The 14,439-nt window shown below is 45.7% G+C and overlaps 1 protein-coding gene across 1 annotated transcript in view; it reads right to left on the reverse strand.

The window, feature by feature from the left end:
• Positions 1-263: 263 nt before the first annotated feature.
• Positions 264-14,439, reverse strand: part of WWC3 (WWC family member 3) — an 80,152-nt gene continuing 65,976 nt past the window's right edge. Inside the window, 5 exon segments of the mRNA XM_033850048.2 lie at positions 264-2,984; positions 4,419-4,546; positions 4,694-4,921; positions 6,715-6,807; positions 8,875-9,039. Of these exon segments, the coding sequence (XP_033705939.1) occupies positions 2,918-2,984; positions 4,419-4,546; positions 4,694-4,921; positions 6,715-6,807; positions 8,875-9,039 (681 nt within the window). The 3' untranslated portion in view covers positions 264-2,917.

Here is a 14,439-nt window from a genome sequence, read left to right on the forward strand (position 1 = left end):
CTGTGGCCTCTCCCGTTGCGGAGCACAGGCTCCGGACGCGCAGGCCTAGCGGCCATGGCTCACGGGCCCAGCCGCTCCGCAGCATGTGGGATCCTCCCGGACCGGGGCACGAACCCGCGTCCCCTGCATCGGCAGGCGGACTCCCAACCACTGCGCCACCCAGGGAAGCCCCCATACCTCTATTTTTATGTTGAAAAAAATTATATACATTTTAATATATTTAAGTCTCTAATTACATTTTTTTTAAAAATCACACATTTCCATTCTGTTCTTAAGGCAGGTTAGTTTAATTTTGTAGAAGAAATACTTTCAAACAATACAAATGACACAATTAGAACAGTGACAAAAATAGAGATGAATACTGATTATAACTTATTCCCACAACAGAAGGTTACTTATTTCGGTGGTGACAATTACGTGACCAGATGAAGTGAAGACCGAATTCCCTTTTACTCATCACACTGTTTTCTAAAGGACCCTGGTGGCAGACTTCGGATTGTCCAAGGCACGATTATGGGCAAACTTAAACATAAGAAAATACCCCTTAAGACGACAGGACTTCACTTTTTGGACATGTGGGATATTTTCCAGGGGGTGGCAGTCTTGACTAGTCGGAAGCTGCACAATCGATCACGAAAGAGAAGCCAGTTAGGGTGCCTCGTGCCCTGCCTGCTGGCCTGGCCTCTGTCGCTGTCCACGTGCCACTTCCAGCACAGCCTGCGAGTAGCACGGACCCGTCACCTCCCCGTCCTTCATCAGCCTGGCTTTCCTTCCTTTCTGACTATGGTCCCATTCAGGTGCAAAAGCAGACAGGGGGGAGGCGGAGAAGCACAGGGGAAAGGCGCAAAACACAGCGCTCCTTGAACTGACACCAAAGCTGGGGCTGCATTTGTTTCTGGTGGGCAAAGGAGGGATTTCCTTTTTTTTTTTTTTTTTTTAACTCTGGGATGGGGAAGCATTCCAAACAGAAACCTGTGTCTAGTGGGCAGTGACATTTGAAAACCCTTGCGGGCCTTCTGTATTGGCACAGTGGGTTTCCCCACGTTGCTACTTTGTAGGGGTCAGCAGGAAAGCTACCTCAACCTTTCCACCCACTTAGAGCTTCAACTGGCAGTGCCTACACACAGGCCCGGCAACGCGGCCGGGGCTCTCCCACGTCTGGGGAGCCATGTACCTCAGACGCATATGACTTGCTCTCCACACACCCCCGAGTCCAGCGGCAGCCAACCCATCAATCTGAAGTTTCAACAGCTGGGGACAGAGAGGGCCTGCCACCAACCTGACCCGTGCAGCAACGCTGTCTCCTGGGGGGCCACTTCTGGCAAGCACTCGTGTGTTTTGTGTCTCTACCTCTGTTGTGGGTATATATGCAGAGAAATTAGCAAAAGAAAAAAAACCGGGACTAGAGGCAGAAATACATAGCAAGAAGTGACAAGTGTGAAAAAGCACACAGTTTTCAGCCTTACCACCACAGACAACTTCACTGTCCGTGATAGGTCACATATCAATGAAATGCTTTTACAAAATGCATTTTTAATAAATGTGAAAAGGAAGGTGGGTTATACAAGGGAGTGCTTACAGACGAATGAGAAGAGAGATGCTGCTGATTAAGGGGGGAGGGGCACTTTCAAGGGAGGGGCACAAAGACCCAGGAGGAGGGTTCCGTTTTCTTTTACATTTTGTGTGACTCACCTCGTTTACTTTTCCGAGGCCTCATGAAGGAGAGTGCATTTCATATATAATAAATACGTATTAGGCAAACTATACCACCTGGCATTTTTAAAGGATGGTATAGTTTTATTACGTAAAGAATTTTTTCCTCATGAGCTAGTTCTAAGATTTCTTAAGAAATATTGGGACGACTCCAGTATGGGGCGGGGGCCCTCCGATCGAAAGCACATGCTCTCCTGTGAGTGACTCGCCTGGTAGCTGTAGTTCCCACGGAAGCTGGCTTCCTCAAGAAAGCGCCTTCAAGGTTATCGTGTCCATGTCGTGACTGCTCTATCCATCAGCGGATCCAGTGACTCAGTGAAAACACACCTTCCTTCTTCTCTTTTCACTTTCCTGCAGGGCAAGAGCAGCAGAGCAGAAGCTCCACCACCGCCCTCCTTGTCGGTCAGGATCAGATGGGGCAGACTGGAAAGGCAGGCGGGGCTGCCGAGGCCGGGTGAGGGTGGGCTGTATGGCTGCCGGGGGCTCCGTGACCACCAGCCTCAGACCCGGGGTGGGCACGGAAAGGTGCACGGAAACCAGGGGCTATGGGTGCCCAGCCCGCGCGGGAGACCAAGCTCCGCAACGCACACGCCGCACTGACTCAGGACTGAGCCCCTAAGGTGGCATCGTAACAGAACACAAAGGGTGCAAAAGTGTACAATATACATGATAAATGCACAGAGGAGAAACGGGACGAGTGACGAGTTCAGCACATAGTGTTTGCATTTCGGATGTCAGACACAAAACCGGCCCCAAAGTTCCATTCTACCGCATGGCAAATACTGAAGAACAAAATTTCAGTCTTAAAATACATCTTAAAGTCAGTATTTTCCTTCAAGGAAAAAAAAGTACTATAAATAAATTACAATACAGTGAATTTGCCTGAACTCACTTCGTTTCTGTCTTCCAGCCTTTAAGTCAAATAAAACAGCGTAAAAACTGTACACTCTTAACATGATAATTGATCTCTTATAAAATAACCTGTCTTCAGAGATGTCAATTTCACAACAAGGAAAAACCAAGCCCTGTTGCCGTCACTATTATAAAATATATATGTATAGATATATGTGTTTTGTTTTTATTTTTTACAAAATGTGTATATTAATAGCTTTGCACAAATACTTTAAAGACAAATTTAGCTAGTCTAAGAACTTCATGAAAATAAAACAGGCAGATAAATACTTTATGTGTACAAAGCACTACATCAAACATCGTCGGCGGGCAGAGGAGGTACGTTAATCCTTGGTCTTGTAAAAAATGCTATCTTCTCCCTGCGATTGGAAAGAATTACAGGTTAGAGGCTGATAGAAATGCAGTGAAAGGTGGCAAGAGGCTCTGCCATCAATGACAGCTTTTCTGACTCAGAGAACACACTGAATTTCAATCCCCAGGGGCACATCTGTATACAAACCCTCTAAAGTTTCTTGCCCCGGCCCCCTCTCTAAATTTTAATAGAAGTTACAAAGCCCCATGAGGGCAAGGGTTTGTCTCCAGTGCCTAGAACAGTGCCTGGTATACGCAGATGCTCAGCAAATATTTTCTTTATGAATAAATGAAAAACTATACAAGGAGTTCTAAATCATAGTTGAAGGAAGATAGCTATAGTGTTTTATACTCTTTTATGATGGGGAGGTAAAAATTCAAGGTATAAAAAAATTAAGGCTAGACGTCAGGCACACATTATTTAGCCCTAAAAAGGAACACTGCACTGATTCATGCTACAACATTGATGAACCTTAAAAATACTATCCTAAGTGAAAGAAGCCAAACACAAAAGACCACATACTGTATGACTCCTCTTATATGAAAGGTCCAGAAAAGGCAAACCCATAGAGACGGAAAGGAGAGTGGTGGCCGCCAAGAGCTGACGAGAGGTTGGCATGGGGAGTGACTGCTTACCGGGGGTACAGAGTTTCCTTTTGGGGTGACGGAAATGTTCTGGAACTGAATACAGATTGTGACTGTACTAAATGCCATGGAATTGTTCACTTTAAAATGGTTAATCTTATGCTTCGTGAATTTCACCTCAATTTTTGAAAAGCCAGACACAAAAGAAAATAGATTGACTGGGTGATTTTCCTCATATAAAGATAAAAACAGGGAAAGCTAATCTACACTATTCAAATTCAAGATGGTGGTTATTCTGGTGTGGGAAATCTGGGGGTGCTGATAACATTTGATTCTTGCCATGTAGGGTTTATGACAATTCACTGAAATATTTCATATATAGGACGATATGCATGCTTTCCTGTATGTCTATTATGCTTCAATCAAAGTTAACTAAATAAAAAAAAAGTTAACTAAAAGGCAAAGGTGATACACATATGTATCTATATGTAGATCACTGTGCTGTTTACAGGAGCAAACATTTGGAAAGAAGCAGGGTATAAAATAGGTAAATTATATCTGTTAGATGAGACATTACAGCCAAAAAAGATAACAGATGATGTGGCAACATGGGGTATTTTAATTTAAAAAGAGCTAAATGCAAACTCGAACCCACACTGTGATTACAAGCAGCATGAAAAAACAGTGTTTAGAAAACAAGATCGGAAGCAACTCCGCACAATGCTAACAGCAGGGGAGATTCCTGCTTTGTCCTCGACTTCCTGTGGGTCCTTCTCAATACTTACTTTACTCTTCATAATGACAAAGGTATGACAGGAAAAAGCAAGCGGGAGAGTGAGGCCTGGGCTTCTCCCCACCTGAACGCCTGCACCTGGATGGGCTCTTTGAGGTTCTGCCCGCGCAGCTGGCACACCCCTTTGGAGGCCTTCTTCAGCATCTTCTCAGCTGCCTGTTCTTGATGGAAGTCAAGTTTGGTCTGTCTCGTCTGGAACAGCAACGCGGGGTGAACCAGACGGGTTTGCTTCCAGTTTTAAGGAAGACCGATGGAAGCCCCCTGCCAGCTCCGGGCACCGGGAGGCGAGAAAAGCCCGCCCGCCTGCCCCCTCCCCCCGTTGGCGGGCCGGGGCCTCACCTGCCTCTCGGCCTCCCGCAGCAGGCTCCGGAAGCGCTCGTCGCGCAGCAGCCAGGCCGGGGGCTCGGCGTGGCCGCGGAGCTGGGCGTCCTCCAGGCGCTGGCGCAGCTCGCGCAGGGCGCACAGCTCCTCGTTCAGCTGCCGCTGCCGCGTCCGCGACGCCTGGAGGTCCAGCTCCAGGTCCAGGGACGTGCGCGCCGCCAGCGCCGCCAGGGAGGACCTGCAGGGCTGCGAGACGGCGGCCGTGAGCGCGCCCACCCCGCCCGCGCCCTGCCTGCAGCTTCTTCCCCGAGTGACCGACCCCACTGGAGGGAGACACCCGCAGCGTGGCCCGACGCCAACACAACACGGATGTGGGCGACACGGGTTCAAACCTCCACTCCGGTAACGAGCCAGTGACAGCAAGCTGTCCGCTGTAATGACGACCTAGGCTTTGGCTAAAGCGCAGAGAAACAGACCCTCTCACACGGGGCAGGAGGGCGTCATCTTTCTCAAGTGCTACTTGACAATATAAGCAAGAGCCACAAAATGTTGTGTTTTCTTTGGTTCTGAAATTTCATTTGACTTGCATCTGAAAGGCACAGCTGATGATGTGCAAAAGCTTTATGACAGAAAAATTCCTAAATACCTGACAAGAGAAAAGTGATCAAATACATTATAAGGCCCGCAGAAAACGCAGCTATTGTAAAAAGATGAAAAATATGCCGACATGGCAAAATCTTAACGGCCTACTGTATAACGGGAAAAAAGCACGTTATAAACCACGTTGAGGGCTTTCTGGTTAAACACACAAGCTGTCAAAAACGTTCCTCCCCAGGGAATTCCCTGGTAGTCCAATGGTTAGGACTCCCCGCTTCCAATGCTGGGCTGCAAGTTCAATCCCTGGTCGGAGAAACTACAACTGCAAGCCGCGCAGCGAGGCCGAACATCAACAACAACAACAACAAAAAACGCTCATCCCCACACACGCCTGAAGTAAGCAAGTCTCCTGTTTTCAAGAAAGCTCTAAGACGAGAATAGAATTTTGTACACGGAGCTGAGAGCAGTACTTCCCACGCCACGGCTAACAACGCTGGGGAAGGCAGTTAGCGCAACAAAATCACAACTCCACGAGCCTATCAGCGTTGTTGGGAGGACTGAATAACTGTATGCGTTTTACACACCCATAACACTATTTTGCACATATACAGAAGTTAAATGCAAATGTAAGTGACTTAATATACACAAACTCATTTAAAAGCTCTCCTGAATTCATAGTAGAGCTCACTGGTTCCCAACCACGGGTGACTTGGGCCCTCCGGGGACATTTTTGGTCGTCACAACTGGGGGAGGGGGTGATACTGGCAACTAGTGGGTCAAGGCCAGGGATGCAGCTCAACGGCCCACAGTGCACAGGACAGCCCCCAACAAAGACAGACCTAGGCCAAAATGCCAACAGCATGGCTGCTGAGAAATACTTTTGTTGCTGAGTTATGTATTTTCTTATCATTCTCAGTCAGCGGCTACTCTAAATACAACCACCACAAGGAGATCTGGGAATTTTTTTTTCTTTCAAAGAATTCTTGCCCGGGCACTACCTTACAAATTAAAAGTAGCAGAAGTGTGTAAACTGGCGTGACGTGGAGAAAAAATTCGGTGTATATAAAGGAAAACTGTAGAACGTCCTAAGTAGGAGAATGCTCCAAGTTGAAAGACTCAAATTTTCTAAACTGTATATACTCCCTTGTCAAAAAGAAAGAAGAATCTCTTATACAGAATGGCTGTTTATTAATTTATTATATTTTAAAATGTAAAGATCATGTATTATCTTAGATTATCTTAGATCATGTATTATCTTAGGAAATTAACAAATATTGGTAACATATTGACATTATATACACTTCTAAAAATTATATCTAAGTAAACAAGGAAATAAACATATTACCTTTCAATTAATCTTACCTAAAATATTACCCCTTCGGGTTTGTAGAAGTAACTCCCAGCGTACATACAGACGGCAGATTAGTCTACGTGGCACATACCTGCTTATAGCGAAGGGTTCGTCTTTCCAAAGTGTTTCGGACAAAGGGGGACTTCCGGGGCAGCGTTGAACTGTCGCTGTCACTACGATAAAGCTACACCAAAAAGACTGAGGTTCAGAAACATTTCCTCAAGAATTCAACATTCATTCTCTGTGTACTCTGAACTGGATTATTTTGTTTCGTGCAGGTGCTCAAACAGTTATGACGTTTAGAGCTTTTACCAAGACTTTGGGTTTCGCTTACAAGAAAACCCCACACAAGAGTTTCAGGCCAAACAAAGACAAACCAAATAAGCAGACGAACCCCCAGCCCCACCCCTGCTTCAGGTCCATCAACCGAACCAGCTGAGGTTTTCCAGCTAATCGAGCAACACAATTTCGGTCCTATCAATGCCAACTGCCACTTGGTACGGTGTGACGCTCATGAAAACCCGCACTCTCCTCAGCGCTTTTCACTTTTTATCAGTCATTCTCATTTGCTGTGTTTCTAGCTTTGGCAAGAGCTGGGAAGAGTGGCGTTCCAGATAAGAGCCTCGTTCCCGGCAGGAGGACAAGGCCACACCACTAACACCCACCCTGCCCGTCAAGGGAAAAGGCCTGTCTTTAAAAAGAAAAATAAATAATGCCGACTTCACGGGAGCCGAGACGTTACGTATTTCATTTGGCGGCAGGTTTTCATTTCAGGATCAACATATATCTGTGTGAAAGCAAAGTCCTGGCCTTCACGGCCTTACTTTCCATGCCAGTGAACCCCAGATAGCAGGAAATGTTGCAGCACTGCACTTACGTGCCTCCCAGTCATCACAAACATATATAAAAACAGAGGCCTCTAGAAGCATCGCCGGTCAGTGCGTGCCTTTGTGCAGGGCGCAAAGCACAGTGCAGGGGCTGGAGGCCTGTCTCTGGGGCGGTGAAGGGCTTCCTCCTTCACCACCCCATCCTCCTCAGCAAGCAGGCGGGAGGCTGCTCCACAGGGGTTCGGCAAGAGTCTAGGATAAGGAAGGATGGCCTTCGATCAGGCACCTCCAGCCGCGTGATGAAGCATCAGGCCCCACAGGGCTGCAGCCTGATGGGGCGGGAGTGCCCCGCCTGACCCTGGGCTGCCCGGGGCAGCGCGACCGGGACACCTCACTGCGTGGGGAGAGGAGCTGCAGGCCTCGCAAACGTGGCCACCCGGGCCCCAGCCCCTGTTGCTCCCTCCTGTGAGTAAAGGATTCCCTGCCCAAGAAAGGTGGGCTCCCTGCTCAGCTCCTGGGCAGTGACCTGTAAGTCCCTAGAACGTTCTAAGTGTCTCTGTTTACCTGGGGACCTTGGCCTGGCCGCACAGTCTCTGCTGACAATGTGAGGGGGGCCCTGGGCCACCAGATTGACCCTGGAGGGGCTGCAGACGAAGGTCAGCCACCCCGGCCACCAGCAGTGCCCCGTGACCACCCCTACAAAACCCCTGGGCACCAAGCCTCGGGTGAGCGTCCCTGGTCGGCTGTGCTCCGGGCACGCTGCCACTGCTCTGAGAGGTGAGAGCTGCCGCACAACTCCGCTGCGGGAGAAGGGTTGGAAGCTCCGCCACGTCTCTCCGGAGCGCTGCCCGACGCCTCTTCCCTCTGCGCGTCGGTCTGCACCCCTTCCTGCGGCGCACCATCATCGTGGATACGACGGCTTTTCTGAGTTCCGTGAGTCCTAGCCAATTTCTGAGCCTGAGGGTGGGCCTGGGGACCCCTCAGTGTCTCCCACGTAGGCCTGAGGGTCTGCCTCTCTCATATGATCAAACTCTGGCTTTGCCCTAATGCAGCGGCCCCTTGGTAGCCCTTTCAAGGGAAGATGCTTTCTCCAACGAGCCCCGTCAGAGGAGCGGGAGGGTCAAAGCTCTCCTCGAGCCAAACGGCGCCCCAGTCTGCTGCGTCGTGAGCACTTATCCTCAACAGCGCCTCGTCTCTGCTAGTCTGTGCCGTCACTGTCACACGGCCACGGCCGGCCAACCTCCAACCTGCTGTCCTGTCTCCACGGACCACAGCAGGTGGGGTCTCCCCCTCCACCTGTCTCAGAGTTCTCAACCCTGCGTGCAGGTGAGGATGTGCCGGGAGCTCCAACCCTCTGCTGCCCAGCCCCGCCCGCGACCGATGAAGAATCCTTCCAGGCAGGTGGCAAAGGACTCCCGACTTACTCTGCAAACGTACTGGCTTCGCGCTCCGGGCGAGAAAGTCTGGGAACGGACAATGGTGCTGCTCCGCGTGAAGGGCGAGCCGCGGGCCCTGCGGCCAGGCCTCTCCTTCGGCAGACTCGCCACCTCTTCCGGGAAGAGATCTTCTGTGTTGGTTTCCTTATCAACCTAGATAGTAATTTATTGTTTACCACGACTCTTTCTAGAACACAAGCATTAAATTAGTGGAGTCACCAAACAACCTTGCCATTGCCACTGGAGCTCTAACTGGCATTTCACACTTAACACGTCCAAAATGGAATTTCTGATATTCCCTCTGCCAAGGATCTCTACTTTCCCATTTGTTCCAGCAAAAAAAGGGTTCGTGTCATTCTGGACCCAGCTCTCTTTCATACACCCTATATCTGGTCCAAGATTAAATTCTGCTGGCTCTGTGTTCGAGATTAAGCACGTTTTGACCTCCTATCACCAACCCTCCATCGGGGTCACCATCGTCTTGAGCCTGATTAGCGCAGGAGGCTTCTCACCCGTCTCCTGGATTCCACGCCTCCCTCCTCCCTTCAAACCCTTCTCAACACAGCACCAGGGACATCCTGGTAAAAACTGAAGTCAGACCCAGCAATTCCACTCCTAGGTGTATACCAAAAAGACCTGAAAACAGGTGTTCAAACAAATACTTGCACACAAATGTTCATAGCAGCCTTACTCAAACAGCCAAAAGGTGGAAGTAGTCCAAACATCCACGGGCGGATGAGAAGCTAAACAAAACGTGGCATACTCATGCAAGCGATGAGGAGGGAAGTGCTGGTAGATACTACAGTCTGATGTACCTTGAAGACATTAGGCTGAGTGAAAGGCCAGTCACAAGAGGCCACATGCTGTATGAGCCATTCATTCATTAATTTTTACTGAAGCATAATTGACTTACTATGTTGTATTAGCTTCAGGTGTTCAACATACTGATTACATATTTTAATACATTACAAAACGATCACCATGATAACTCTAGTTACCGACTGTCACCATACAGAGTTTACACAATATTATTGACCTTATACCCTATGCTGTACAGGACATCCCCGTGACTTACTTATTTTATAACTGGAAGTTTGTACCTCTTAATCTCCATCACTTATTTCCCTCATCCCCACCCCCTCAACCCCCTGGCAACCACCAGTTTGTTCTCTGTAGCTATGAGTCTGTTTCTGTTTTGTTATGGTTGTTCATTTGTTTTGTTTTGTTTTTAATTCTACATATAAGCGAAATCATGCAGTATTTCTCTTTCTCCAACTTATTTAGCATAACACCCTCTAGGTCCATCTGTGCTACTGTAAATGGCAAGACTTCCTTCTTCTTTATGGACAGTATTTCACTGCATATTATGTATATACATGTGTATGTGTATGTATGTGTGTCTGTATGTATACATATATACACATATATACCCCATCTTCTTTACCCATTCATCTATTGACAATGGACACTTAGGTTGTTTCCACATCTTGGCTATTGTAAATAATGCTGTAATAAGTATAGGGGTTCATATATCTTTTCTAACTAGCGTTTCTGCTTTCTTCAGAAAAATACCCAGAAGTGGAACTGCAAGATGGTGTGGCAGTTCAACTTTTAACTTTTTGAAGAACCTGCTTACTGTTTTCCACAGTGGTGACACCAATTTACATTCCCACCAACAGTGCACAAGGGTTCCCTTTTCTCTACATCCTCTCCAATGTTTGTTATTTGTTGTCTTTTTGATGATAGCCATTCTAACAAGTATGAGGTGATACCTCATTGTGGTTCTGATTTGCATTTCCCTAATGATTAGTGACACTGAGCATATTTTCATGTGTCTGTTGGCCATCTGAATGTCTTCTTTGGAAAAATGTCTATTCAAGTCCTCTGCCTAGTTTTTAATCAGGTTGGTTGTTTTTTGATGTTGAGTTGTCTGAGTTTTCTGTATAGTTTGGATATTAACCCCTCGTCGGATATAACGTTGGCAACTATCTTCTCCCATTCAGCAGGCTGCATTTCTGTTTTATTGATAGTTTCCTTCACTGTGCAATAGCGTTTTAATTTGATAAAGTCTCATTTGTTTTTTGTTTGTTTGTTTCCCTTGCCTGAGGAGAGATATCCTAAAATACATTGCTAAGATTGATGTCCAAGAGCATACCTACCTATGCTTTCTTGTAGGAGTTTTATGGTTTCAGATCTTACATTTAAGTCTTTAAACATTTTTAAATTGAATGGGAAAGTAGTCCACTTTGATTCTTTTGTATGTAGCTGTCCAGTTCTCCCAACACCATTTATTGAAGAGGCTGTCTTTTCCCCTCTGTGTTTTCTTGCATCCTTCATCATAGATTAGTTGATTATATAAGTGTGGGTTTATTTCTGGCCTCTCCGCTCTGTTCCATTGACCCATGTGTCTTTTTTTGTGTGTGTGCCAGTAGCATGCTGCTTTGATTACTGTAGCTTTGTAGTACAGTTTGAAATCAGGGAGCATGATACCGCCAGCTCTATTCTTCTTCCTCAAGGTTGTTTTGGATATTCGGGGGTCTTTTGTGTTTCCATACAGTTTTGGGATTATTTTTTCTAGTTCTGTGAAAAATGCCTTTGGTATTTTGATAGGTATTGCATTCAATCTGTGGATTGGCTTGGGTAGTATGGTCATTTTTAACATTAATTCTCCCAATCCATGAGCATGGTGTATCTTTTCCATTTGTTTGTGTTGTCTTCAATTTCTGTCATCAATGACTTAACACTTTTCTGAGTACAGGTCTTTTACCTCCTTGGTTAGATTTCTTCCTGGGTATTTTATTCTTTTTGATGCAGCTGTAAACTGAATTTTTTTTTTTTAATTTCTCTTTCTGATAGTTCATTGTTAGTGTATAGAACTGCAGACGATTTCCGCATATTAATTTTATATCCCTTAACTTTAAATGTTGCCACTTTACTGAATTCACTGATGAGGTCTAGTAGATTTTTGGTCGCGTCTTTAGGATTCTCTGTGTATAGTATCATGTCATCTGCAAACAGTGACAGTTTTACTTCTTCCTTTCCAATTTGGATTCCTTTTACTTCTTTCTCTTGTCTGATTGCTGTGGCTAGGGCTTCCAATACTATGTTGAATAAAAGTGGTGAGAGTGGGCCTTGCTCCTGATCTTAGAGGAAATGCTTTCAGCTTTTCACCATTGAATATGATGATAGCTGTGAGCTTATCACATATGGCCATATATGGTCAAGTTATGTTCCCTCTCTACCCACTTTCTGGAGATCTTTTATCATATCAAATGGATGCTGAATTTTGTCAAAAGCTTTTTCTGCATCTACTGACATGATCTTGATTTTTATTCTTCAATTTGCTAACATGGTGTATATCTCTTAGATTGATTTGTGGATACTGAACAATCCTTGCATCCCTGGGATAAATCCCACTTGAGCATGGTTTGCTAGTATTCTGTTCAGCATTTCTGCATCTATGTTCGTGAGTGATATTGGCCTGTAGCTTTATTTTTTTGTGGTGTCTTTGGTTTTGGTCGGGGTGATGATGGCCTCATAGAATGGGTTCAGAAGCACTCCTTCCTTTTCCATTTTTGGAAATAGTTTGAGAAGAATGAGTGTTAACTCTTCTTTAAATGTTGGTAGAATTCACCTGTGAAGCTATCTGATCCTGAACTTTTGTTTGTTGGGAGTTTTTTAAATTACTGATTCAGTTTAATTACTAATAATCAGTCTGTTCATATTTTCTATTTCTTTCTGATTCAGTTTTGGGAAATTGTATGTTTCTAGGAATTCATCCATTTCTTCTAGGTTGTCCAGTTTACTGGCATACAACTGTTCATAGTAGTCTCTTATGATCCTTTGTATTCTGTGGTGTCAGTTGTAACTTCTTTTTTCGTTTCCTTTTTTTCTTTTTTTTTGCTATGCCATGCAGTCTGTGAGTCTTAACCACTGGACCACCAGGGAAGTCCCCTCTTTTTTTCATTTCTGATTTTATTTATCTAGGCTCTCTTTTTTTCTTGATGAGTCTAAAGGTTTACCAATTTTGTTTATCTTTTCAAAGAACCACTTCTTAGTTTCACTGATATTTTCTATTCTTTTTAGTCTCTTTCATTAATTTCTGCTCTGATCTTTCTTTCTTTCCTTCTACTAACTTTGGATCTTATTTGTTCTTCTTTTTCTAGTTCCTTTAGGTGCTAAAAAAAAAAAAAACCTCCCAAATGCAGATTTTCAACTGTGAGGTGGGTCAGCACCCTTAACCCCTGTGTTTTTCAAGGGTCAACTGCAGTCGTGCTTTTGGTACACCTGTGGGTGGAGATGAGCTCTTCCTTACTCTGTCATCTTGGCTACGATCCCCTGGAGTCTGATCTTTTAAACCCTGGATGATTCCATTTACACAAAACAACCAGAATTGGCAAATCCATAGAAACAAAGCAGATTGGTGGTTGCCAGGGGCCGGGGAGAGATAAGGGAGAGTGAATGCTAATGGTTATGGGGTTTTACTTTGGGGTGAAAGAAACGTCTTGGTACCAGAGAGAAGTGGGTGGTTGCACAACATTGTAAATGTATTCAAACTCACTGAAATGTTCACTTTGAAAGGGTTCATTTTATGAGAATTTCATATCAATAAATTATTCTAGGAAAAAATTTAAAAAGTGAGTCAGATCACATCACCCCTGGGTTCAAAACTATCCACCAGTTTTCCAATGCTCTCAGAGAAAAAGCAAGAGTCCTGAGTAGGCCCTATATGATGTGGCCCCTTGACTCCCTCTGTCCTCAGCTCTGATGCCTCCTTACCCCGACCCCACCCGCACTTGCAGCTCCCTGCACCTGAATGCCCATACCCAGCCCCACACAAGGCTCCCAGACTCCTTCCTTAAGGACTTTGCTCAAAAACTGCCTTCTCAGTGAGACTTCTATGACCTTTCATTTCTATTATAAAAAATACATAAAATTAACCATCATGGACTTCCCTGGTGGCGCAGTGGTTAAGAACCCACCCGCCAATGCAGGGGACACGGGTTTGAGCCCTGGTCTGGGAAGATTCCACATGCCGCGGAGCAACTAAGCCCGTGCGCCACAACTACTGAGCCTGCACGCCACAACTACTGAAGCCTGCGCGCCTAGAGCCCACAGTCCCACAATAAGAGAAGCCACCACAATGAGAAGCCTGCACATCACAACAGAGAGCCCCTGCTCTCCGCAACTAAAGAAAGCCCGCATGCAGCAATTAAGACCCAATGCAGCCAACAATAAGTAAATAAGTAAAATTTACCATTGTAACCATTTTTCATTGTGCAGTTCAGTAGTATTAAATATACTTACATTGTTGTGGAAGCGATCTCTAGAATTTTTTCACCTTCCCCAACTGAACTCTGTCCCCATTCAACAACGCCCCATTTCCCCATCTCTAGCCCCTGGTAACCACCATTCTACTTTCTATCTTTATGAATTTAATTACTTTAGGAATCTCATATAAGTGGAATCGTATAGGATTCACTCTTTTGTGACTGGCTTATTTCACTTTGCACAATGTCTTCAAGCTTCATCCATGTTGTAGCCTGTGACGTG

Source organism: Tursiops truncatus, chromosome X (genome assembly GCF_011762595.2).
Source record: "Tursiops truncatus isolate mTurTru1 chromosome X, mTurTru1.mat.Y, whole genome shotgun sequence".
Classification (NCBI taxonomy): Eukaryota; Metazoa; Chordata; class Mammalia; order Artiodactyla; family Delphinidae; genus Tursiops; species Tursiops truncatus.